We start from the raw sequence: 27,070 nt of genomic DNA, 5'->3' as shown, positions 1-27,070 counted from the left end.
GAACCGTTGTAAAACGTTTATCAAATAACAAGGTGAGCTGGGTAGCGTTAGGATTATTTTTCAGTCCAAAATTGAGTTTTTAGATTAAAGCCAAGGGCAACGTGTCTCCTTGGCATTGAGTTGTACCCTGCCAGGCAGGAGGGCGTGTTTGGCCAGAGCGAAATTAAACACATGGGAAGTTTCGGTAAGAGAAACCACACAGAAAGCCAGATCCTGCATTTTTGTGCCCTAAGGCTTTCAGCAGATTGAGATGAAGTTTAGGGCTAAGCAACGAATGCAGTGTTGGGTACAGATGGAAACAGCTTGTTGATGAGTAAGTTAACACAGCACTGATGAACGAGTCACTGTCAGAGTTAAGTGGTTTTTATGTTCAATCAGTTTATTTGGCTGTTGTCTGCTTGCATCCTTGGAGCTTTTTCAGTTCCTTGTGGAAAAGAGCAAAAAATACAACCAGTTTAGTTTGTTTCTTCAGAAGTGTCCACATTAAACAGAGCAGTGACAGTTAATGTAGTAGAGTTGCACAACACAAATGTATATAAATGTATAAACACCAACACAATATAAACTATATACCACATAGGAAACATAGTGCAAAAAAAATATCTTCCATCAATACTCTGATAATCTGTGCCTTCTGGATACATCATGTCTATTCAGGTTCTAGGGCCATAGAGCATTAGGCCCCAAATGAAGGAATTCATTTAAGAGGAAACGACACATCCCAGGATCTCATCCTGGCTGTGTCCACACTGGTGCATTTTCAATTCTGCTGGGATTGTTGGAGTCCAATGCTCCCTTGGTGCCCAGACAGTGCCACCTCTGCATTGATCATGGTGTGATGAACAAGCGTGCGAGGGAGGTGGCCATCAGTTCGTCCAGGCATGAAGAGATCTGTTTGACTGCGCCGTGGGTTTTAATCCGATGAAAACATTGTTTCTGAAACTTCGTCACAGGGGGGCTCAAGCCTGGGGAGCCACATTGTACGTGGAGCTTGGGGCTGGCATGGTGGGGCCGTCTCAGGTGGGCAGCTGGCCGCTGCCTGCGGCCTGCAGGGATGCATGGGCCACCCTGCCCTCCCCGTGTCAGGGCTCTTCATTGTCTCTCCACAGCTGGAAGGATCTCTTTTGGTGCTGTTAGCTTATCCTCAGCTAGGACAGTATGATTTGGCCCTCCCTTTCACTTCTGGACACTCAACTCCCCCTCAGCAGTGCCAGACTGCAAAGGTGTGCGGCCCCTCTCCATGCTCGGTGGATGCCAAGTGAAAGGAAGACACCTTGAGTTTTTCAGATAACATCCTCGTATTCAAGAAGACCACGGCAAAATACTTCCAACCTGCTCCAAGCACTCAGTTTGCCCAGGCTTCCCACCCCAGGACTTGCATAAGTGCCCCTGTTGCAGACAGGGTGAGCCGATAGCACTGTTTTTGCCAGTGCATATGGAGTGACAGATTGTCTCTTCTGGAGTGCATTTCCATCAGTGGCAAAATTACAAATTAATTTGCTTTATTTTTTGGAGCTCTGTGATCAAGGTTACTTGATCTGTGCCATAACCTCTTACAAAACAACAACTCAGTTTGTTATTTAAACTGATGTTATGGATGGAATATTATAAAGCATTCTCTACAGCTGTGTACAAGCATCCTTAGCGACACAATTTTATCTTTGAGAAATTTGGCTTTTTTTTTCCCCCTGAAAAAAATGCTCGATGCTGCTTCTCCCTCATGGTTTTAATCATAGGCTATATGAAAAACTTTACAGTGGGAAAAGACAAAACAAATCCTTTCAGGTCTTGTTTGACCCATAGAAACCATATGCACTGGATTTCTGAAATAACAACCTGTTTAGAATAAGTATGATGAACGAAGGCCAGTGCTGTGGGGTGGGGCTCTTGAGGGCTGGAACTGGGTTAAGGGCTTTTTTATAATGCAAGGCTGTCCAGAAGCCTCATATCTGTATCGCTGCTTTTGACGCATGATGTGGCTCAGATGTTTTACTCAAGCTGCCAGGTTGAGCAACAATCCTCTGAAATGAAACACCCTGCTGGACCGGAGAGACTAGGGAATGGATTAGTAACTTCTTATTAAACACCCCCTCTCCTCAATAAACACCCCCTCTCCTTAATTTACATATGGATCCCCTGCAGATGTGGATGGTAGATACTGTTAACCAGGTGTCACCTTCCCAGCTGACTACACCCATTGACTCTTGCTGTTCAAGAACCAGTGTTGGCAGGCAGTCGGTGAGTTATGCTGTTCAGGCTTTGTAGCAGAGCTGTGTGAGAACCAAGAAGCCGAGATCTACCTGAAGGAGCAATTTTAGCTCTATATGTGGACACCTCAGGGCACAGGTGCCCCATAAATGTGGTGGCCTCTGTCCATACGTGGTGCAAAGGCACCATCTACCTCAGCTTTGCTCTACCAGCAGCAGGAAGATTTTTAGCCTTGCAGTGTGAGGCAGCACTGACCTCTGTAAGAAGGGATAAGAAGCACTGACAAACAGCTTTGCAGCAGCATCTTCATGCAGAGAGGCAAGAAGCAGTTTGTTGCTGCCTGGTCACCACATACTTCCACTGTAACCCATGCTGAAAGCCCCCGGCTTGTCCTTTTATGCATGAAGCATTTTCCTCTCACTCAGGGATTTCATGGGATAGCCCAGTATATCTTCTGCCTGAGCATGGAACTGGATAAATAGCTAAACAGCTGTTCACAAGCAGGTTTGAAATGCAGCTTAAAGGTGCTCATGAAAACAGTTGAACCTGGCTGGCCATTGCTGAGCTGGGGTGGGCACACAGGGGTTGATTTTTTTGTTGTTTAATGGCAGAGCCGTACTGCTGGGACACACAGCCTCAGCAAGGCTGGACTCATGTAGTGCCACGATGCCAGTAACCCTTGGGAAAGCCCTTACAGTCACCTGGGCTGTTCTCAGCGATGCACAGATTGTCCCTTGCGTTAACACATTGGGTTCCCAGAGCTGCAGCTGCCCTCCTATTGTCCCCAGCTTGGTGAGCCCACCTCTGGGGAGATGTGGGGTCCCCCAAACTCACGGGAATGCCCATCCCTCCTTACACGGTCACTGTGCCTCAAGGGTTAACCAAGAGTTAGCTGGAAGTTAGTGTGCACCCACAGTCTGGGAGGAAAGGGACGTCGCTTCTCTCTGCATCTCCTCGCCTGAGTACTTCTTCAGTGCATGCTGCACCTTTTCCACCATAAGACCTTCCTGGGATGAGAAAACCTTTTTTGTGCCTTCTACTGGAGCAAGTGTTAATAGCTGTAAGTAGCCCCAAAGATGCGGCTTTGAATGTCCACCATGTACAGAGATGTCAGCCTTCGTAGGATCTCCAGTGAGTTTTGGCAGAAGCTATGCTGCTTTCTCTTCCCCAGTCACTGTTGATGTTCTTCTCAGGTTTTCTTTTACTTTAATGAATTCTGGTGCATGGTCTTCCTTCTTCTCCTGCTCTTTCTCCAGCTGTAATAAAGAGGAGTCACCGTTATCTGTGTCTGCTACAGGACAGAAGTGCATTAGCTACATTAAAAGTCTGGGCTTCATTATTGCTGGGTGTCCAGATATTATTGCCCAGAATTGAATGACTGTGTAAGTGCACATGTCAGTGCTCTCTTTTTCCAAACCATTAAGAGCCACATTCACCCATAGCTTCTTTTTCTGGCCCACTGGAGCATCTGTTTTTCCCTCCAGGGAGGAACCTCTCCAGCAGGTAAGCAGGGATTGCCCCTCTGCAGAGGTGCCATGGCAGAGGGAGGAAGAGGTTTCTGTCCCACCAGGCACAGGAGGCCTGTGAGCCTGGGGAACATTCTCAGCTTTAGGTTGTCATCTGAAGGGGAATAACTCATTGTGCTGCCTCACTTCAATGTGGAAAGCCTTTATGGCTCTGCCCCTAAACTGCCTTGTTTCGCATTCCTGATTCTTTTCTGAGAGGGTCAGGCTTTGATTTTCTGGTGGTCTTGGCTTGGCTGATATGATTAAAAGGGAGCTGTTGTGCCATTAATTAAATAAACCAGTGACATCCGTCTTTAGTGCAAATACTGACAAGTAGGACAGGGAATGAGTTTATTTTCAGAGGCAGCAAGCTGATGGGCTGCTTGCAGCCGTTTCAGTGGTGGACAAGCACAGAGAGCAGCCGAGGACACCCGTTGGGATCTGGAGGAGACGCGGGGCCGGGGACACATGGAGGTGACATGAGCAAGGTGGGTCTGACTGTGAGGACGAGGCGGTGCAGCTGTGTGGGATGGCAGAGGGACGCACCCTGGCTCTCGTTTTATGGAGGGGTGCCAGCACTATTCCTTGAGTTGAGCCCCAGCCAAGCCATCTCCCCTGTGGTCTGTGTGGGGTGGTTAGGATAACCCAGGTATGACTGACAACGTTGTTCTACCTGATCCAGCCTCTGGTGCCTCTTTAGTAGCTCCTTTTCAAAGGGCGACTGCAATTTCTTTGCCTCTTCCTCTTCCTTCTTCTGTCTGAGGAGCTGGTTTCGCCGTCGGTGCTCGAGCACCCGCTGCAGCTCTGGCTTGCTCTCCACGCCCAAGCCTCTGTGGATCAAAAAACAGATAAATCAGGACTGGAGCCGCTGCACCGAATGTGACCCTGCCCTCTTGGCAGCTCCAAACCCTCCTTGCTCCTGACACCAAGGTGCCACAGCTTTCCGTGCGGGAATGGAAATTGCCCTTGCTTTGGCTCGCACTAGTTTTAGCATTATTTATGTGAGTGACGGCTTCAGCCGCGTTGAGGGAATTTTAAATAATGAAGATTTTTTTTTCCACCAGCAGGGGTAGTCATTGAACTGCAGTAATTGTCCTGGCAGCTCGCAGCCCAGGTTTGCTTCAGAGCTGAGGGTTGAGCTGATCGCTGAGCGATCCCTGTTGACGTGGAGAGCTTGGGTCGAGAGGCCAGAAGATGTCCTCTCCTGAGGTGGGCACCCGGCTCCCCTTCATCGCCCAACATGTCCCGAGCAAAGCTGTGTTGGGGGTGGGATCACTGGAAAGGAGCTATGGCAAGGACATGCAGGCAAGGCTTAAATACCTGGCAGAGATAAAAGGAGAACTCCAAACAAATTTCAGAAACCTAACCCTTTGAATGGTGCCATGCCTGAATTTAAGCACTAAGGTTTGTCTCCTGCATCTCGCCCTGGCCAATTTCCTATCAGCTTCTGTCCCCTTAAAGTGGCATGGACGTAGACATGCAGGTAGTCAAAGCTTTGCTGGCTTTTGGGCAGACTCCATTGCAAGTACACATTTTTGTGTCACGGAAGAACAGGTTATTAAGCGATCAAGGCTGCTTTTAAACAGGTTATCTTCTGCAATAGCAACTGCAACATAAGTAATTTTGCAAGAAAATACGGAAGTAGATGTAGTTGGCTGAAGTAATGTTTTTAAAGAGGAGTTGAAGACATTGCAGCTGTGACATGGGAAAGGGCCAGAGCCTGACCACTTTTCTGGTCTGGGTTTAACACTCGTTTAAATCAGGAGGCTGAGAATGTTTCAGGTCCTGAAAAAGCAGTCATAGGAGAGGTGTTGTAACATGGGGATGCCTGGGGTTCCTGCAGCAGAGATGGCTTTTTCAAGGCTGGAGGCCTGCCTTGGGTTGCTGGAGGCACAGAGTTTGCAATGTTGCCTTTGGATTTATTACTGCTCTTTGGTTTAATCAGCCTGTGTTGTTAATACCCAGAGGTGTTGACTAAGGTAAGGGTTTTGTTGCAGAAACTGCTGCTGTGGGTTGCTTCCTGCTTCTGCCTAAGGGGAAAATGCAAAGCAGAAATGGGAGCAAGCACCGATCCCTCTCTCTCCTCTCCTCCCCTCCGTAGGACCATACAGCAGAGAGCAAAGCTGTTGGATTTGCTGGTGACTTAAGGACGTGTATCAATACTACTCTTCCATCCCTCTGGCAGACCGGTGCCAGCTCGCTGACTGCTGTGAACCTGCACCAGTGCTGCCAGCATCGATTGTCCTGGGAGCCGGACTCACCAAGAGAGACTTTAAACTGATCTGGCTCTGACCAGGCTCTAAGCTGGATGAATAAAGGCTTGATCTCTTCCTGCTTTTAAACAAAAAATAAAATAAAAATCTTTGGTTAAACATATTTTATTAAAAATCCCAACAAGAAGAAACCAGCCCAGATGGATTGTTGTTTGCTGTGGGATTTGTTCCACACATTCGCTGAAAATCATTTGGGAGGCCGGAGCTGTAGCAGGCTTGAACTGCTGCCTCAGTCACCGCCTGTCCCTGAGCCATGCAGCACCAAGGGACAGGGGCCGGGGACACAGGGTGGCCGTGGTGGGGCTGCCTCCTGCCAGCACCTGATGGCACGTGTGGGTACAGCATGGTGACAGGCACAGGGCTCGAGGACAAAGTGATGATGCCACTTGGCATTTGCCAGTTTGAGGCTTAGCCCGGTGCCCCACATCTGCTGCTGTTCATCTCTGCTGCCCTCACTGCAGGAACATCTTGGTGCTTTGTTCTGTGGGGGTTAAACTGGAATAATGTTCTGGGAGATCCAGGCTGAGGATGCTTGGTGAACCTTTAACTGAGCAGCGTCACTAGTTGGGATATGGTCGCTGTCAAGACAGAGTTTTAAAAATACCTGGCTGGTTTAGTTGGCTCTGCCTTGGTGCTGGAGAATGGCCTGGGCATGGTCCCTGTAATTTTTCTGCTTCTGTGAAAGTCAAATCCAAGCTGAGCCCAGGCAGTGCCAGAACTGGGTAATGCACCCTACTGGCAGGCGTGATTGTTTGCCCAATTAACGCATGTGTCTGGTTCTCATGATGAGAGCAGTCATTTCGAACAGAGGCTCTGCTCCTTTTAATTAGGGAGTCAAAGTGTGATCATGTCAGAATATTTCAGGGTATTCAGATCATTTCAATATAAAGCCAGCAGATTTCTTGCTGTGCTAAAAAGGCTCTGAACTGAGCATGCTTTTGTTGCACTGGCATTCAGACACTTTCCACAAGGGACTGATGTGGAGGTAGGTTCTCAGACCCTGGTGTCATTATCCCAATGTTGTATCCATACCCCCAAAGACTTAAACTGGGGTGATGGGGTGGGGAATAAGGGATGTGAATGCTAGCTGTATCTCTGCCCTAGGCGCCTCTTGATTTTTAGGGAAGCAGTGCAGATACTCTCACAGTGATGCCCTCACACAGCTCCAGTAGCTCCATCCAGCCTGCACCTCTCACTGCCTCCAGGCTGAACGTAGAGGAGGGCTGCACATTGGGGTGGGCTTGGCAAGAGCTTTGGAAAGATGGAGATGGAAAAAATAGGACCAGGAAGAAAACAAGTGTGAGACACTGAGAAGGGGGCTGCAGGGATGCCTTGCATCATCCAGCGCTTGTGGTCTGAGGTGGGTGGAAGCAGCGAGCAGCTCTGAAAAGCGCTCACCAGTGCTTCAGGAGGGCAGAGCAGGGGCCTTTAGGTCTGTTTTTGTTTAAAAATAAACTGCCACATCAGCGAAAAGGGTTACGGCAGGTTTTACACCGTGTTCATGTGCAGGTTTATCCTGCCCCTCCAGCACGCAGGCCGTCGCTGGCACTTGTGCCAGGGCTCAGCACTGCAGTCTGCGACATCCTCTTACCTCTTGTGGTTCATCAGCAGCTCCCTGTGCAGCTCCTGGTGACTCTTCGAGGCTTTGACGGGGTTGAGGAGCTTTTTAGGTTTGATCAGGTCTGGGTTTCCATCTATGTAGTCTGGGTGAGTCAGGATATTCCCGCTGTTGGGATGGTCCCGCTGTATTTCTGTGTACATCGAGGCTGGAAGACAAGAGAGAGAGGTGGCAGGAGAGGTGGCACCCGAGGGGTGTGGGAACCCTCTGGTGCTCTCCTCCCCGGGCAGGTGGCTGTGCTGAGGCATTTTGCAGAGGTTTAAAAAGTATTCCCTTTGCTGGGAATATAAATATATATTTAAAAATATTCCCTTTGCGTTGTTGGAGAGACACGTATTAATTAGATCACTTCTAAATGACTTGCCAGCCACTCGCTTCGGTGGCTGCAGCATTGAGTGCCAAGGACTAATTAACACAAGATCAGCACAACTAAGGCTGGGAGCAGCCATACCACAGGCTGTGCTGGGCTCTGCTCCTGCGGAGGGGAAGCTGCAGGATTTGGGGAGCCTGAGGAAGCACTGCCATCAGATTTTGGTGATACCCTGCTGACCTAGAAGCCAGGACCCAGCCCAATGCCGAGGAAAGCATAGTTCACGTGTGCAGTAACAATTTGTGTGTTCTGGATGTGAGAACAAGGGCCTGCAATTTTCTAAATGGTGGCAGCTTGGATTTCAGGCAACCCACAGGTTATTCTCGCTGCTGGTATTTTCCAAGTTCTCTACACTTCTCCTTTACAAAAAACAAACAAACAAACAAACAAAACTATACAAAGGGAGTGCAAAGCACGTTGTAAGATGGGATGCATGCAGCGGGCTGTGCTTTAAGTGCAGAGCTGACTGCAATTATTCCAGTGCATGGTCTAATCAGGGGCCCAGGAAAAGCAATTAATTCCTGACTACTCACTTGAGCAATTTGAGTTTACCAGTAAGAACAAAAAGTCCCAGAAAAAGTGTGTAGGCAGCTCCACAGCTCCAAGTGTTTCTTTATTACAGTATTTTGGGGTACCTAGTGTGAGGCTATATGGGTTGATGGAGCAGCAAGGAAAACAGCTTTTGTTCAGTAATACAGTCTCTCTCTCTCTTATCGCAGTCTCATGTACAAAAGGAATAAAACCCTTTTAAAAGAGAAATCAATAATAAAAAAAAAAGCACGAGAAAGCAGGCTATGCCATTCTTTCACAGTCAGTAAGTACTCAGCAAATGTAAAGTGGATTGCAATCAAACAGAATTGTGTAAGAAATAATACTGCTGAAGAAATGATTCAATATCAAACAACTTTTCATTGAATGTTAATGTGGCCAGTGCCCCGCTGTTTTGGGAACAAAGGAAAACAGATCGGAGCCCATTACATGAGTGTAATTGGGGTGAATAGTTCGGTACATATTCAAAGGGTGCTTGGAAGCTGGGACCAGTGATTTCTTGTACCGGGTTATGTTCCCATAGGATCACACGCGGCTGTTGGCAGCAGGGAGGGAGCGGCGCTTTGCTGACTGATGGAAGCACCAGGCTGGATCTCACCCTGCTGCGGCTGGTGCGCGGGCTGGAGAGGTGCAGAGCTGCAGAGCAGCCAGAGGTTAAGGCAGCACCATCTGATGGCTGATTTTTGTTACATGAAAGCTGGTTTTTGAACAGTGGAACACACACGGGGTTTTCACCAGGGTAAAATTGCTGTGGTTTGTTCTCCTAATTCTTCCCTTTTGGGGGTCTTCTTTTCCATAGGAAAGGAGGCGGACAAAGGACAAGAAAGGAAGGTACAAAAGTAAAGGTTTGTTTTGGTGTGAATAAAATAGATGAGCTTCCATTTCCAATGACAAAGTGGTGGCTTTATTCTTCTAATGAAACAAGTAACTTTCAAAGAATGCCAAGAGTTTTTAATAGGAGCACCACTCTTGGTCAGCTGCCTGCACAACAGGGATTTCATCTGGAAATGCCCCCAGGATGATCAGGGAACTCCCCCTGCCCTGGGGGCCCCCTGGTTTTGCAGAATTTTGGGGCAGTGCCGCGGCGAGCCTGGAGGTTTTGAATTGGAGAATGTGGCTATTTCCAGGCTGCAGCAAGGTAGTGCTGCATGGCTGAGGTCTGTGAAAAGCAGCAGTGTTGTCAACCTATTTACCAAAGGCAGATGGGGGGATTTTCCCTGAAACTGGTACAACTGGAGAAAATGTTGGGAAGGAAGGAGTGGGAGGAACTGAGGTGGGCTGGAAGCATTTCTGCCCGGGTGGCTGGTAAATCAGCATGAAGAAGTGCTCACAAGGAGTGTAATTTGCCTGAGCAGAGCAATGCTGCCGGGGCCAGGACACTGCAGGCAGCTTTTAGCTTGGTCGTCACTGTTCTGGACGTGCCCAGGGGCGTGCAGGCACCCACACGAGGATTTGTCTCGTGCTGCTGTGTGCCAAGCTCGCTGGTAGGAGCCATGAACCTCCCTCCAGGAACAGCACTTTAAGTCACCACAAGACCTTAGCATGGAAAAATTTAAGGAATGTCTGCATTTGCATTGACCATTAAAACACAAAACCAAACCCAAAACCAAACCAAAACAGTGGGACCTGAAGCACAGCTTGGGGTTATGCTGGGAGTAAGGACAGGACATCCTTTCTGCAAGCAAAAAGGGACCCTGGGCAAAATGCTCCTCCTGCAGTAGATCTGTCGTCTTCGAGACCTGATGTAATTCATACCCGTGTATGGGGAGACAGACTGCTATCAGACTGTGTTTTGTCATTATTTATAGTGCTGGAGGTGTAAATCAAACCAGGTCTCTGTGGTGGATTTACAGCAGGATGTCTGTTTTTGCATGATTCGGCTGTAGATCAATGAACAAGCCTCAGCTCTGGCACCTCCTGGGCCACCACCATAAATCGGCGATAGGTGTTAGACATTTTTATATTGTTCTTGGCAAGATATAAACAACAACAAAAAAAGCACGTGCATTTTTGACACCCTCTGCTGTACTCGGAAAGACAGTGTGACCTTTCAAATAGAGCTGCTTTGGACTGTGGCTTTTAAAAAGCAGCTGTATTTGCTTCAATGAATTTACTGTTTTGCTTGCTTTTAAATATTTTCCCCTTCCTCATTTCTAGAAGCCCGAGGCTTTCTAGGAAAGCTGCATTTCCAAGAGTCTTTCTGTATGTACAAAGCAAGTTTTTGGATGATGAGGCCAGGGCTGCTGGCACATCTCTGGACTTCAGGCATGGCGCAGCTCCTCTCCTAGCCACGGCTGTGAAATGAGCTCCCAGCCTTCATCTGCCTCCTGGGAGACCCCATGGGAGATGTTTGGCACCTCGGAGGTGCTGGAAACCTAGCACCCCCCTCCCTGGCTTGTCCCTGGTCGTGGGACTGCCTGGAGGAGGAAAATGATTTTTTAATAGCTTGGTCTGCTCTGACTTAAAGCAAATCTTGGGTTCCTGGAAATCCTTATAAATCCCCCCGTTCCTGGGAGACTTTTGATAGAATTGTGAGTCTGCAATTCTGGCCCAAATTCTTTCCACTTCTGATTATGCTTGGCCTCAGTCTTTTGGGAAATAGCATACCAGCTTTGGAGCGACATTAAATGCCTTTGAAAACCTGAATGTCACAAATAACACCTTAAATACACCCTCAAGGGGTGTAAAGTGTGGTGTGCTGCTTGGGGCACCCGGAGGACAAAGCTCTGAGCCTGCTCCTGCAGGACAGGGATGCTCGTGCCCAGGGGCTGGCACAGCTGCTGGGGCTGAGCTGCGCTTCCCTTGCTGCTGCTTTTGGGTTTGGGGCTCAGAGATGTCCTCCACAGGGCATTTATTTAGGATTTAATGACTTGTCTCTGCGAGGCTGCCCCTCTGCATTGCGGCCACGCAGCCTGTGCTGCTCCCAGCCGCCGGGATGAAAATAATCCCCAGGAATGTTGTAAGGGGATTATCAACCCCAGGCAGGGCGGGCAACCAGGGTGCTGCTCCGGCTGCCTGGCTCCAGCCACCCTTCTCAAGGGGAAAGTACAGAAGGGATTGGAGAGAAAATTGAGTGTTTTCAGTCTATGCGTTTCCACCGTCTAAAGTGTTTGCAGACTTATTTCTGCTGAGAACTGATTTCCCAACAAGAGCATCTAGGGAGAGCTTTTTCAATAGTGGCAGAAAATGGCCAAACTGCTCTTGTTAAAAATATTTTATGGGAATCCCTTTCTGGGCAGAGAGTGAGGCTCCGTGAAATGTCATCCATGTAAAAATAGGCAGAAGGCATTATTGGGGGAATGGGAGCCAGGGCCAGATGTGGTTATTGCTCGTAATTCCGTGAAACCCTGGTAATTGGTGGAAGAGATGAAACGGGAGGAAAAATGCAGACTTTCAGCTCACAGCCCCAGGTCTGGGTTTGCAGAACCACTGACCTGAGGTTTCCTGGGCTGAAATGGTCACTTAAAACTGTAGCCTATGGTTTTCCGAGTGCCTGGAATTTGTTCATGAATACTTCTTTTTTTTTTTTTTTTTTTTTTTTAAAGAGAACCAGCAGATTAATGACATGCTACTGAAAGAGGCTGGTCACACACATCCCACAAGGAATGGCGCTGCAAACAGTCTTGCTTAATACAGGTTGGCAAAGCTAGTTTCAAGCTATTTGCACGAGTAATAGGAACTGCAAAATAATCTGAGTTCGTGACACATCTGCCTGCAACAGTGGGAAATCTTCCCTTTTCAGGAGATTTTTTTTGCCATGCCCAGGAACTTGGTGTTTCTGTTCTGAACTGCCACGGAGTGGTGTCTGCCAGAGAGCAAGCACAAGATGCATCAGCTCCCTGCAGTGCTGCCAGCTGCCCCCAGCACCCAGCTCATCTCTTTTAAAAGCCTCATCTCGTGTAAATTTAGCATTTTCTTAAAAGAACTCCAAACAAAACTTTCTTCATGTTGCTGGGATCCTGTTAAGCACATCAGTGCAGAGCGGTTTCTGACGTGATGTGGGAGAAACTTTTCAAAATGAGAAAGAATTAGAAATATATATATATATTTATATATATATTTGTGGATAAGCCCACAATGGGAAGAAATGGAGCATGGGGAAGATTTCTGAGCTGGATTAGAGGGTGCAAAGATCTTGGGGCCTGCACATGTGTATTATCTTTACAGGATCTAAGCCCCATTGTGTGGGCATGGCTGCCCCAGCATTTCTCACGCCATGGACTCATCCTGTTTGCTCCCAGGGGAGCCCTCCTCTCCTGAGGATAAGGTTTCCAACCCTTCCTCCCCTCGGGCAGCCCTTGGGAGCTCCTGATCCACTTCTTGCTTTAAGGATTATAAACACGGTTATAAACAATGTCTGTTTGTGGTCAGGACATTTCCATGTTTAAGGTGGAGCTGGAGTTTGGCCCTGCAGCCTCTCCCACTGCAGTGTCATGGCAGAAGAGGTCATGTATGTTCAGTCCTACAAAGAATTACAACGGAAGTTGATCTTTCATATCGGCTTCTTGAATTCTTGACACCTGTCAACTTGCATGATTTTCCTGATGTTAATTAATAGTACTTTATAAACACAGAAGAGCTGGGGCTGGGAGGACTCTAGAGCTGCCCTCATCCATGCTGGCTTCAAGCAACTTGTCCTGACCTTACAAGCTGAGGGCTGAATTCCTGCTGGGACGGACCTCAGTGACTGCTCCCGCCATGCTCCTGCAGCAGCAACACGCTGGCAGTGCTGGGCACCGGCTGCCGTGTGTCTCAGCACCTGTACACGTGGTGCGGACACCGGATCAAACAGGGCAGCTGGGAGCAGGGACTTCCGCAGGCGGTGGTGTATCGGAAAGCAGGAGTTGCTTGGGCTCCCCTTCACAGGTGGCCTGGTGACGTGCTGTCTTCGCTCACAGCACCCCAGGGAGGAAGGCTCTCAGGATACCCAGGTGTTTCTGCTGCCTCAGCATTTCCCTTGCACATTTACAAGTGAGAAAAACACGGTGGGGTTGTGCCTGCCTCGCAAACCTGAGAAGCACAAACACCCGTCCTGCCGTCACATTAATGACTGCCATGGCTTCCGGCCCTGGTGATGGAGATTAATAATAATAACACGGTGAGCCTGAAGCTTGGCAGATGCTGCTCATTATCCTCCCCATCCTCATTGTGGTTTTCCTCTCCCCTGGTTCCTGCCGTGTTGGCAACTCGGGAGCCTCTCGTCCCAGGGGCCTGGCTCGCTACCCTTGCTTGTCACCGGGCGACCGCGTCGCCGATGAATGATACGCGTGCTCCAGAAAGGAGGCAAAGAGCCTTTGTCTGCTTTTAATCTATGCTTTTAAATAATTAAGCCAGCCTAATTCTGGTATTTATAATGCAATGAGGCAAATGTAACTTGATGTGGCTGCTCTGGGAAATGGGTCCCAGCTACGGGGTTGCTCCTCAGGGCAGAAGGCGCTCACCACAGGTTGGCTCAGCACTGAAATTCAGAAATTAACCCCGCAGGGTCGCAGGGCGAGAAAGGGAAAGACCACCGTAATGGAGGAGTAAGAGCAGTGCTTAGTGATGAGCGGCTTCGTAGGGAAAGCGGCAACGTGCCGGTGTTTCTGGCCCTTCCTCCTGTGAGGGGAGCAAGGGGTTGGGCCCTGCTGTGTCTGTGCTCGCTCAGTCCCTGCTTCCTGTCACCAGTCTCCGCAGATTTTATCATCCTGGGGATGCCAACAGGCGTGACACGGCCCCACATCTGGCCCTGCTGCCCCACAGCACCATCCTGCCCCTGCACACACACGGGATGGGGCTGCCACCAGTACACCCAGTGCCACCACCAGTATAGCCAGTGCTGCTCACCAGTCCAGTCCAGCCTGAGCTCTCCACCAGTACAGCCACTGCTCTGCCCAGTCCAACCAGTGCCCCCAGTCCCACCCACCCCTGCTGAGCACCCGCCACCAGCTACAGCCACCCCACAGCTACCCCATAGGAAAGGACCCCGAGAGAGGGAGCCCAGCTGGCTGGGGTGAGCTGAGCCCTCTGGTGCTTGGAAGTTTCTGCACGGGTTTGGGCTGGCTGAGGGTAGAAATGCTCGTAGCGTTTAGGCAGCAGCAGCCTCCTCTCTTGCTGGAGACAGGCGGGACTGGGCATGTTGGTTAATAATTTCATTTAATTACCTTGGACTGTGATAAGCAAGGGTGCCGAGGCAGGGATCCCACTCTGTTAAAAATTACCAAGGAAAGCCTGCCCGTGCCTTTTGCAAGCGGCATGTGGAACGGCTCGATTAGTTTTGTTAAGCAGTGACAGATGCTCAGCAGTCCTTGATAATGTTGCAAACTTGCTTTTAATATATCATCAAATATTTGCTCTGTGCATTTGCCGACCTATGTAGAGACACGCATCAATCATTAATGAATGTTTTAAGGTAGCTCAAAGGTATTTTGTGGAATGCAGAGAAAATCATTTCGCTTTGAACCGTAGGGATTATACTAGCAAGTACCCCCTGCCCAGCCTAATTCCTCCCCAGGATCATCGAATTGTAGCATGGGTTCTCCTGGGGAATTCCCTGTGGGATATGGGTTTGTTTTGGAAGGGAAGCTTCTGAAGTGCCACTTCAGAACTACAGAAACATGATATCCCAAACCAAACTTAAAGCAGGGTCCAAAGTCACCTGTGCACAAACAGACACGCGGTGCAGAACACCCCCGCGGGGGCTCAGCAGCCCGTGCCCAGCAAGTGCAGGTAGGGGACATGGGGACACGGGGATGTGGGGACCCCCAGGGCAGCTGGGGGGCCCTGGGCTTACCTGATTTCCGCAGCGTGGCCCTGGGGAGCCCGGTGGCCCCGTGCTGCCCCGTGTCCCACGACATGGGGCTGCTGCTTCTGCCCGCCTGTGCTCCTGCTGATGGACTTTTTGGCCGGGTCCCACAAAGCTCCTGCCTTGTCTCTCTGATGGGGGTGAGGACGGAGGCTCCCGTGGTGGGGCTCCGTCCCAACCTGCAGGGACCCCACGGCCCCCCAAAACTTGCTCCTTTTGCTTTTCGTTGCCGGATGATGTTTTCCCAGGCGTGAGGAATAAACTAGTTGATTTTTCCCCCCCCTCTGCAAAGAAAACAGCTCCCTGCCTGCCCAGGTGCCTGAGCGTACTGCGAGGTTGTGTCTCTGCTCCACGGAGGGTGATTTCTCCTGAGTGTGCCTTAACCACGCTCCCGGAGAAATCAGATCGGCCCAGAGGAAGCCGCACGCCCACTCTCTTTAGCAAGCACTGCAACAGCAAAGCCCGGCACCAGGGCAACCGCTCGTGTTATCGTGATCATTCCCAGTGCGTTGCAACACCCGCTGCGCACCAGCGCTGCGCCATCCCGGGGGCAAGGGCATGGGGGGAGGCGCAGGGGCTGAGCAGCCTGGTTCTGCTGCCCAGGGCTTGTCCTGGGCTGGGGAGCCTGAGGCTGCGGAGATGGTGGGGGGAGAAGGAGCTGAAGTGCCCCAGTGGCTCCTTTGGGCTCTCAGCTGGATGCTGCCCATCACCCCATGCCCGCTGTCAGCCTGGGCTTGCAGAAGCTCACCCAGTGTTGCAGTCCCAGGAGGTGGGCAGGTATGGGGTAAAGTTATTTCCGTCCAGAGGAAAGGGACAAGGGAAATTTGGGGGCACTGACAGCCACAGTGCAGGATGCTCCAAGCCCTACGGAGGTCTAGGGGAAGAGGCCAGGCTGCCATGGGCACTGGGGTCCTTATTCCCTCATTTTCACCTCTTCACCTTTTGCTCCTCTCCCTGTCCCAGCGCTTCTCCCATCCCGGCCGTGTTTTCCACCAAAGGGCTTGGTGGTGCTGGCTGTGTGCAGGGCCCCCCAGCTCATTTTGCCAACCCCCCCATGCAGCAGCATGCACTGCAGGAGCTCCGACACTCACCCGAGCCACCACTCACGGGCTTCCCACTGCCACCGGCACACCTGGGCTGCAGGGAATATTCCTTCTGGAAGAAAAGAGAGAGGGGGAAATGGGGAAGGACTGTCTGCGTATTACCCTGTAACAGAGGGTGAAACGTACTAAGAGCTAATGGAGACTTTAAAAATCTCTATATTTTTAACCTCCTTTCATTTCATTGACACAGAGACTCAAAGCAGGAGCAGAGCGTCCCGCTGGCCCATGTTCCCCTCTGTGTGTGTTTGTGCAGATGTGAGCTTGCATGCATCCCCACCACCTGTGGGCTGGGCAAGGGCTGTGTTTTGGAGGTCACCGAGAGCCTTTGCCTCCAGACAGGGGCTGTGGCAGCGGGGGGTGTCACAGAGCAGAGGCTGTGCTGGTTGCACACGCTGCCCAGGCTGCAGCCCGACCTGCAGCCCACACCCTGCCCACGACTTTCAGGGCTCTGCTTTGCTGGCAGTGGGTCTTGGCATTTTGGGACCTGCCATGCTGAACCTGAGGCAGTCTGATGGCAAAGCTGTTTTTCTAGGAGTTCCTTGCACAATGACTCTCTCTGCCATCTAAATTAGTCGGCAATTTTAACCTCTGCTGCTGAGTCTCTGGGATTCACAAGAAGCCTTTGTATTCCTCTGTAGCTCCCTGAAGGCTATTGTGTCAAGGCAGCCGACTGCAGGGTGATATTAATCTGGCTCCTCCAGACACCCAGCTGCCTCGATCGAGGTCTCGTTTCTTATGAAATGGCTTCATGTCCCAGCGTGGGGTGACAAAGAGAGCTCGTCCCTACACCACTCCTTTCCGGAGGTGTCACCACACAACCTGCTTGCGTGGACACATCCTCTGGGCCTACTCTTATTAAAAAAATCCGAGATATGCCAAGTGGGTACCCAGCACTGGCTCCTCCGTGCCTGGGCCCCACAGACAGCCCAAGGGGAGCGCAGTGCCGGGGCCATGTCGTTATCAAATCTCCACTCCCAGCTCGTGATGGGGAGCGTGGGTGGCAGGGAGTGCTGCTGTCGGTTGTAATTGGGCTCCCTGCCCACGGACAGACTTCTGGCACCGCTGAAGTCACCCAGGGCTGGGGCAACTGCTTCACCCTCCTGCTGCAGGATGGACACCTCCCACTTATGTGGAGTTAGCCTGGCTGTTAAGTGGGGTTAAATGCAATAAAGCAATGTAAATAATGAGTATCGTCGCACTGTGTTTTATTGGTTTATTGTACTCCCAGACTTCCTGTGCATCACCCTGACTCCAATGCATGGCAAAGCTCTCCTACAGCAATGGAATGCCTACAGGTGGCATTTCCTCAGGTGCAGGCTGCTTTGAACCACTGGCTCTGAGCAGGAATCCTCCTCCCCGGTTCCTGCTGAGGGGTGCGATGCTCTCCTGCAGCTTGAGGCCAGCCTCCCTGAATGAACTTGTCCTACACATGGATGCTCTGATATCTACCTGAAGCAAAGGTGATAGCTGGTAATTTTGGGTCACATTTGTGCTTTGTTGAAAGCAGCCAGAGAAAAGAGCCCTCATCCTGGAAAGGGAGAGGAGGATGGCTTCAGGCAGGTTAAGATTGATACAGGTGCCATTAAGGTGCAGCATCACAGCATCTATGTTGCACAGTGGCCAAAGTCTGAGCTAATGAATTAGGCAAGAAATTGCTGCAGTCAGATCATGGTGATTAAGACGTATTAACGTGGGCGAAATGCCACCCAGACTGAGAACTGATCTGCATCTGCCGCAGACCCGGTTCTGGGAGGCAGCAGCAGGGCTGGAAGGTGCCCAAGCTGCTGGTGAGTCGGTGAGCTCGGAGAGAGGTGCTCTGTCTGTATGCTGTAAGAACAGCTGCTGACACCAGTTCGATGAATGAACACATCTGTTGATTCACTGGTCTCATTGCTTAGCCCAGAGGCTTTGAAGGAAGTTGTGATGACCTGAAACAACGCATTGCGAGCTGGCAGATCAAAGCCAGCATTTCTGCCTGTGATGAAGCCACAAAACATGAGATGCAGAGATAGGCCGAATTGCACCCTATCTCTGCTTTCTATCAGCCCCAAATACCCTCTGCTTGCTACTCCCGGTGCTCCTTATGAAAATATCTCTGACATGCTCCTGGACGCTGGGAGATTGTGTAAGCTGTTGCACATATCTCATAGATTACTGCTGAATTCTGCTCTATCTGTGCTCATTTGCAGCAGCTGGGACTGATCCAGACCTCAGTGAAATCATCCACTGGAAGAAACTTCTGAGGATTAGTAAGATTTTTTCCCATCTGTGATGTAAATGCACAAAAATCTGTCAGGCTGATTGTTTTGCTGCAAAGTCCTGCCATGTGAGGTGCTGAGGCTGATTGCATCCAGCAAGCTGGTGCACATGCTTGCCGAGACGATCCCGTTTTTATTTATTAATTTATTTATTTTAAGGAGAAACACAGAGAAAAAGGGCAGCGTGTCCCAACACCTAGCATCACAGCTAGCTCCCCACTGGCCCTGCCCTGAGGAAGTGCTGCAGTTCAGGCTCCTCTGCCTCGCAGGGGCAGAGCGATGCTTGACGGGGAGCTTGGCTCTGCCCGTCCTCTGCTCCAGCCCACTGTGGCACAACGCTCTTTTGGCAGGGTTTGCAATGGGGACTGGCAGGCACCCAGGTGTCGGTGTCCGGGTGCATCCCAGCGCTCCCAAGCCAGCAGCTGAGAGCTGCTGCACTGCCCATGTCACGGCAAGGCTCTGTGCTAAGCATGGGAAGCTCAGAGCCTGGATGAAAAACCTGCCTGCACTGGCTGCGGCCCCTCTGAGCTCCCACAGCATTGAGGGCTTGCTCCAACCCAGCTCCCTGCTGCCCACAAAGCTCGTGGCACCATGCAGAGAGATGAAGCCACCTTGCAGGGTCCCCATGCCACCAGCTTGATGTCCCTTCTCAATGACCCAGCGTTGCTGGAGAGCGATGCGGGATGCGGGAGTGAGGTGGGACAACCCAAACCCTGGTGGTCCCGGGATGCCCTGCACCCTGCTGCCCTTGTCCTGGTCACCACACGCCTGCCTGCCCATGGGTGATCAGGTTTGCCAAGCCAGGCTGCGAGCTTGTGTTACTCCTGGTCCCTGGCCATGGCCATGCCTGTTCTCACTATCATGTTGCAAAGGGCTTTAAGAAAGATCAAGTTAGTGGTGTTACATTTCATTCCTGGTCTTTTGACCTGCGCAAATCTGCAGCATTTCTTGGGTTGGATCAGAGCTGGGAGGTGGACACACGCAGGCACTCTCAGGAGGGTGACCAGCAGCCTCGGGGCTGCGGGACACCCGTGGTTTGTGACTTGGGTTTGTGGGAGGCAGCCGGATCCGACCCTGCTGTGCCCATGCTGCTCTCAAGGCGTGCCGGCCAGGTGGCCACTCTGCTGCCGAGTCAAGTGGAAAATTTCAAATGCCTCAAATAGCGCTTCGTGTTATTTTATTCATAAAGACAACACAGTTTGACACAGACGAGTGCTGCGCTGACCTTTGTGTGCCTGTCACAAACACCGCTGGCTGGGCCGGTCGCAGAAGGCAGGCCCAGCCCTCCCGCAGCTGGGGGAAGTGGTGAAACAAGGCTGCTTTCAGGGGCTGCCCACAAACACGGCACCAGGAGCTCACGCGAGGCAGCAGCACCCTGGGAGCAAGGCCCTGCTCCTGCCCGGACCTCGGCCGAGCATTTCCTGCAGGTTAATGAGTGCAAGCAGTGGCCAGGCTCAGGCCCCTGAAGGGCACGGGGAGGCTCCCGGCAGCTCCCCAACACAGACTGGAGCCGTGTGTCCATCCACCCATCGGCACGCTGCCCCCAGACCTGATGCCTTGCCCCGGCCCTGAGGCATGCGTCCCCTTCAGCTCAGAGATCTTTGCTCTGGGGCCTTGCCACGTGCAGAGCCCAGTTCCAGCCCCTCTATCTGTCATCAATACCTCCATCGCCTGCCCAAGCACTGTTAGCAGCACTTCTGCTGTAACGAACCATTATTTTAACCTGTCTCAAGAGCTTATTTTTGCCCCGTGCAGTAGGTTTGGTTCCACTGATGATGTGGAGGACCGGGCTGCTATTTCTGGGGCTGCCACTGACTGCACGGGGAGAGCATCAGTCGCTGGCACAAAGGGGCTCTGACAGTTTCTGAAGGAATTGCTGTCATGCTGCAGAGAGACCATTAAGAAACGCTAAAGAGCCTTGAAGAATGGGGTTTTGCAGAGAGTGAGGCTTATGCCACATGAGTGACGGGGACAACATTTACTTGTGGCGCCGTGCCAGCTGCGGCGGCATCGTTCTGTCATACACAGGCACTGCAGGTTAGGGGCCAAGGAAAGAGCTGTGACCCCTTAGCTTGGGAAAACGGGGTTTGTAAGAAACGGGGGCAGAAGGGAAGGGGCCACGAGGGAGGAGGTTTGGCTGCTACCTGGAGCAAGGGCAAATGCCACCCACCAGGCTGTGAACAGAGGAGGCAGCGGGGGAAGAGGCGAAACGTCCCTGTTATCGCAGGCATTATGAGAAAACAGCAGGTGCTGCTCAAGCGAACCCCCTGGAGCACAGGGAAGCAGCAAAGTAGTGAAGCCTTTAATTGCTTTAATCCATTTCTATTTGAGGACCACTGAGCCATCCCGAACCTGGTAGCTGCTGCATTTCCATGCAGAGATCTTCCCGGTCTCCTCCCTCCGTGCTGCGTCGTGTGCCCCAAATTATGCTGAGCTCCTCTGTGGCTCAAGCTGGTGCTGGAGATGGCGAGCACCACCGTGCCAGCCACCGCCACTGCCAGCTGAGTCTTTCTGTATTTTTTTTTGGCTCAAGTTGGTGAAAAACCTCCTTCCCAGTGGCGCGGCACAGACCCTCCCTACAGAGCACAGCCAGCTCTGTGGGTCGGAGCCACCCTATGGGGACACCCACACAGTGAGGACAAGGACAAGAACAGGGTGTGGGGTGCAGACACCTGTTCCCATGCACTTTGCACCCCAGGAGGGTTGCTATCACATTGGTTTTTTCCCTCTCCTTTACCAAAGCCCAGAGCAGTGTCTGTGCTTAATCAGAGCCCCCACCTGTCACCACCTGTGAGACCTTAAAGGGCAGAAGAAGATGATGGGGCAGGTTAAAGCCATCCGAAAGGGGTGTTATGGAGGTTTCGGGACCAGCCCTAGGTCCCCTGCCCTGGCCTGTGCTGTGTCACGCAGAAGATGAATCTTGAAGATATTTGAAGCATCTGATGATCTTATTTTCCGGGAATGTGTTAAATTTGCCTAGAAATGGGCTTTTCTTCAATATCTCCCTCCTGTCATTAGGCACTTAGGAACTTTTCTGGTGTACAAAGTCATCGTCTCTTGCTCTCATCCCTCTGAACCAGTGCTAACTGCAGGCAGCACACGGCAAATCCTTTCCCTGAGCAGTGCAGTGCTGCAGGACACCGAGGTATCACAGATCCAAACTGCCATCTGATTTTTGGACTTGCTCCTGGGGCCAGTGCCACAAAACAACTGGCCCTGGGGCTGCCCACTTTGGCCTCTTGTGATCAGTGTCACCGTGCCAGGATGGGCACCATGCTGGTCCCCTCTGTGGCCATTTGCTCCCCATGCTCTGCTGCACTGGCATGGAGCAGCCCTTTTCCTTCTCATTATAAACCTCTCCTCTGCCAGCCACAGACACAGCTCCTCTTGTTTGCCTTACTTGGTCCTGCACTTTCCAAAATAAGGGCCCAGGATTTTTGTAGTTGGGATAAGGGTTTCCAAGCTCTTGAATGGCAAGAACCAGATTCTTCATCCATTCAGAGCTTTCATCTAACACCACAGACTTTTAAAAGTTTTAACATAGCTTTTTTTTTTTTTTAATTTTTCTTTGTAGCCTTCACCTCTGGTATCATGTGAACGGTGTGTTATTGCTGGTGAGAAAACTCCATCAAGTGCAGCGTGTGCACTTCTCACGCAGGGTGGGTGATGGCAGAAGGCTGGTCTGGGGCAGTGCCTGCAGCCCCCAGGCGTGCTGTCCCGTACCCCTGCAGTGCACACAGAGGGTTTTAGGGGATGGCTTCCCAGCCCCGGCTTCCAGCGTGGGCAGCCAGGTGCTGCCGTGCCAAACAGGGCTCTCCCTGGTGCTGGCATGCTGCCTCTTGTTGTTTTAAACCAGCAGCAGAGTAAAGCTCTCCTAATCACGGCTCATCTGACATTAGTGTAAACTGACACTCTTGGGAATTTGGGGACAGAAAAACTTTCCCTGGGGAAATGGCCGATGTGCAAACCCTGGCTGCCCCGGGAGCTGTTCTGGGGGAGGCTGCGCTTGTGGGGTTATTCGAAGGTGGATTTGGTTGGGGTCAGAGGGGAGGCTGGTGCTGTGCAGGGCAGTGAGGGTCTTGCGGGCAGGGCACCAGCACCCTGAGCTGCCCCGGCTCCTTGAAGCACCCAGGCAGGGTACTGTGAGATGGTGGTGATGCCAGAACAGGTTTTTGGGAGCAGCCGCAGCCTTTGAAAGGAGAAATGTCCTTGGAGCCCCGCTGGCAACCTTTCCGGTCCCTTTTGTTGCGGAGCAGGGGATTGCCTTGCGCTCCACATTCCCTGCTGCCAGCCCCTTGGATGGCTGCTGTGCTCGGAGCTTGAAAGGGGCTCTGCTCAGACTGCTAATCGGGCAGCGCTGGCCCTGGTCCCGCTCCCTGGTCCCCTGCAGTCCCCTCTATGTACCTCTGCAATGGGTCCTGGGGGAAGTGGAGCTTTCCTGCCCATCCCTGGAAGCTGCTCAGGGCTGCCAGTGAGGGGAGAGCTCTGGGGAAGGTTTCAAAGCCTGTTCAGTACCAGGCAAAAGCCATCGGGAGGATGGCACAGATAGCTGTGAGTGCAGCGGGGCTGGGCTGGGAGTGCCGAGTAGGTGGCTCCGAGCCAAGCCTGACCTAACCAGCTTAATTCCCTGGCTGCAGCAATGCCCTGCAAACGAGCCAAGGCCCGGAGGTCGCGGCCACGTGAGCAGAGGGCTGGGGATGAGCTGCAGGCTGAGCTTGGCCCCTGCTGGGGGGGCTGCCCTAGCCCTGAGCCCTGGGGGTGCCGCAGAGCTGGGCTGAAGCATCCGCACCTCTGATGGGCAGCGGGGAAATGGGGGGGCTGTGAGCGACACCCCCTGTACCTGGCAATTGTTTGAGGGACAGGAAAATAGACTGATGTTTGCTTGTCCCTCGCCAGCCCCGGATCTCCTGCTGGGTGCTGGGAGCACTGGCCAGGACAATGTGAGACAAGGTCCTCAGGGATGGGCTTGGTGTTTGCTAGAGCTGCACTGCTGCTCCTGACCCTCTTGAATTATTGCTCGGGGGGAAGGTCAGAGCCCACCCCCAAAGCCCTCCCCGGGGAAGCCCCAGCTCTGGGGCAGGAGCTGGGGATGCTGAGGGGTGCAGGGGAGGACCAGGGCTGCTGTGGCAAAGGCCAGGCTCACCGTGGCTGGGGAGCATCACCCCAAAGTGTCTGCCCCGCACTGACTGTGTCTGCCATGAGCATCAACGAGGAGGCCAAGCTGGGAGGATTTTTCTCTCACTGGTTTGCAAGCTCTCACTAAATCAGGCACTGGAGCAGTTTCCCACGGCACGCAGGCTAACTCCTCAAAGCTTTTCTGCAAGTTTATTACTGCCTTGGCTCTGCAGAAGTGTGAGAGGGGCCAAGATCACTCAGGCTTTGTTTTATTCCTATCTTACATTCAGGTGTTTACCAGCCCTGAGGGATTTGCTGTCCTTGCTGGACCGTGTGCTGTTAAATGCTGAGCATTGCTTAAAATCAAAGGTACAACTAAGTCTTCTACTCTAGTTACTGTAACTGCTGGAGATTGTTTCCCTAGGATAGCGGGAATGCAATTTCATGGACTTTCAAGTGAGGGGGTTGGTTCATTTTCCCTCAGTTGGGAGGGAATCTGGGTTAAGACGGATGAAGAGCTGGCGACAGTTTTGGGCCACTGGGTGCTGCTTGTCTCTAATCGGGGTCCTAGCCTAACTCTCATTCTTTGACGGATTTTCATTTACATTTCACTTGCAGTTTCTGATAAAGGGTGAAGGGAGAGAGCACAAGTTTCAATTTCTTGAAGCCTTTAGAACATCATAAGTCTGATGGCTGCTGCTCGAGTCTGGACAAGGTGAAAGCACGAACGTCTTCCTGGTATTGCTCTTGACAATTTGAATACGCATTCTTAAAACAGTGTCTTGTAATCTGAGTAAGATTGGGTAAGAAACTCAAACAGAAAGACCTGCCAGTTTTTCCTGACCTAGCATGGTGTATGAGGGCATTTCTGGGAAGAAGCTGGGAGAGAAGCTGCAGAGGAGCCGGACACCAGAGCAGAGCGGCCCAAACACGCGGTGGTGACACCTGGAGACGTGGTGACGCATCTCCAAGCACAGACATTATCAGACGTGAAAGCAAAGCGACACCTAATGACATCTACAGCACGGCTATCTCCAGTCACCTCCACATGGCTCTGACCCCTTACAGCCCTGCTTCTTTTTGCAGCTCTGTGGCCTCTGTCCTGGGGCATCTGGAGGAGAGCAGATGTGTGTGGTGCTGTTGCAACCTGCCCAGCTCACCCCTGCTCTGGGAAGGAGCTGGCAGCTGTTCACAGTCCAAAAAATACTTGGGGATGTCACAGTGCACATGCATGGGGTGTCTCCAGGGGCCACAGGGGTCATGGGCGCAGCTCTGACCTCCAGGGAGTTTCTCACTGGGGATATCAGGAGTGCAGCGTGTGCCAGCAGACAAGCGCCCCGTGCTGCAGGGGAGTTTGCTCGCCCCTGGTTTGGGCCAGTTAGGAGCAGGAGCACAGAGATGGGGAGTGGGGGCCAAGGCTGGGCTGCGGGTGTAGAATGGGGGCTTGCTCTGTGCCACATCTGCAGCACACAGCCTGCAGGCTGACGGGTGCAATCAGACATTTCTCCCCAGAAACCCAAACTTTGTCCTACTGCCATGCTCCGATCCCCTCCTCGCCCTCCTGAAAGCCCTGGCAGGGCCCCAGCGCTGAGCCCATCAGGTGGAATTACTTAAGAGCGGGTCCCTTCCCCCTAATCCCCGGCTGCCGTCACCGCCTTAGCACGCGCGGGGCAAAACAAGCCACACGTGAGCAGACGGTGCCTTCTCCCTAAACCCGCCGCCGCTTCAGCCCGCGATGAAACCTCTCCGTTACCTTTTTCCCGTGGGTCGCTCCCATGGTCCGGCACGTCGGCAGCACCCTGTGGGCACCGGCCCCGCTATGCCCAGGGGGACAGGAGACCACCACGCAGCTCCTTCTGCCCCGGCTGCCACCGCGGGGAGCCGAGCTCCAGCCCATCTGCAGCGGGGCCGGGCGGGAAGGCTTGCTTTTCCTCCCTTCTCCCAGCACGTGGAGAACTCATTTTCTTCGTGCACCTCACGGCTGGCGCTCGCCCAGGCTCTGCCCGGGCACAAAGGCAGCTTTCATGCTGCGGATGCCCGGTTTCTAAGCCAGGATCCGTATTTTGAGAGGCTGTGGAAGATTACAGTAATTGCACTTGACAGGGCAAGATGTCACAGGACGCGGATTCGCCTGGCCGCGGGGCCCCGGCACCCGTTGGTCCTCGCCCGTGGCATCCTTCCCAGCTGGTTCTTTGGTGCTTTGCTGAAATAAATCGGTACCCAAAAAATAAGGCAGGACAGCCCCTGCACTGCCCACCTGCGTCCCGGCTCTTGGCTCCTGAGGCATCGCTGATTTTGCAGACCTACTCCTGCAGATGCCCCCGCTGAGCCCGTGTTAGCCCAGGCTCTGGGCTGCTGACATGTGGGGGAAACGACACTGAGGGGGGGCACAGTGGTCGTCCAGGTGGGCACCAAGCCCAGCTCTGCAGCAATGCAGCTTTCCAAATGCTGGGGCACTGAGAAAACAACTCCTCTGGGGATTGCTGTCCCTGCATCCAACACCCTTTTGAAATCTTTTTTAAAAAACGTGCAAAATTAAATTTGCTAAATAATTATGGGACTTAAAGTCATATTTATAACTGGCCCCTTCCCCCCAGTAACCTTTGGGGCCTTTGAAAAACTCTGATTTATTTACAGGGTGCACTAACTTTGGCAGGAATGGCTCTTCAGAGCACTGGCTGCTGCTGAAGGTCACACAGGAGCTGCACTTTATCTCTCCCTGTTTATTCAAAATTGTGGTGTACCTTAGTAACTGCTCAGCAGTGGACTCGGAGCTACTTATAACTGTCTGTAGGATGCTGAAACATAGATTTCCTTTAGAAAGGCTTCTGGTTTAAAGCCAAAATAGTGTGCATTGCAAAGGGCCGGGAAGAGTTTCCCGAAGCTGAAAGGGGCCGCTTGTTTTCTCCGCTATAGCTGATGCTGGGTGCTGCTTTACCCTCTGCAGCAGCCTTTATGGGTTTTAGGCTGTTTTCAGCTTGGCTTACAGGCGAATCTAGATCCTTTGAGGGGGCTTAAAATAGTTGGCATATTTATGCTGGCAGTGCAGCGGGGCTGTGTGATGTGAGGGCTGTTGTGTCTGCTACGTTGTGTTATTTCTCGCTGCTGCTGCGGGTGTGGATGATTCAGCGCCTGGGATTAACCACTGCTGCTACAGCAGATTTAGGGATCGATTTATGGTGGAGGCTTCCCGCAGCGTGGTCAGGTGCACGTTAAAAGCGCGGGAGGATAAGCTTGGATAAAATACTACAGCTATTGGGGAATTCCTCTGTGATGGTTGTTCGGGG

At 52.0% G+C, this 27,070-nt stretch overlaps 1 protein-coding gene across 2 annotated transcripts; it reads right to left on the bottom strand.

Annotated features, from left to right (window-relative positions):
- Positions 1-353: 353 nt before the first annotated feature.
- Positions 354-25,911, bottom strand: FAM107A (family with sequence similarity 107 member A). Of its 2 annotated transcripts, XM_013180319.3 has the most exons (5): positions 25,537-25,911; positions 16,399-16,462; positions 7,578-7,752; positions 4,387-4,543; positions 354-3,464 (listed from the first exon to the last, which is right to left on the bottom strand). In XM_013180319.3, exons 1-5 carry the CDS (start codon positions 25,678-25,680, stop codon positions 3,357-3,359), a joined length of 648 nt encoding a protein of 215 aa, XP_013035773.3. In that variant the 5' UTR covers positions 25,681-25,911; the 3' UTR covers positions 354-3,356. The 2 variants fall into 2 exon arrangements, with proteins under 2 accessions (XP_013035773.3, XP_013035774.3); XM_013180320.3 differs by lacking the exons at positions 16,399-16,462; positions 25,537-25,911 and adding an exon at positions 15,296-15,884.
- Positions 25,912-27,070: the final 1,159 nt, after the last annotated feature.

This window comes from Anser cygnoides, chromosome 10 (genome assembly GCF_040182565.1).
Source record: "Anser cygnoides isolate HZ-2024a breed goose chromosome 10, Taihu_goose_T2T_genome, whole genome shotgun sequence".
NCBI classification, from domain to species: domain Eukaryota; kingdom Metazoa; phylum Chordata; class Aves; order Anseriformes; family Anatidae; genus Anser; species Anser cygnoides.
The sequence above is the reverse complement of the archived record's forward strand: the minus strand, read 5'-3'. Positions and strand labels throughout refer to the sequence as shown.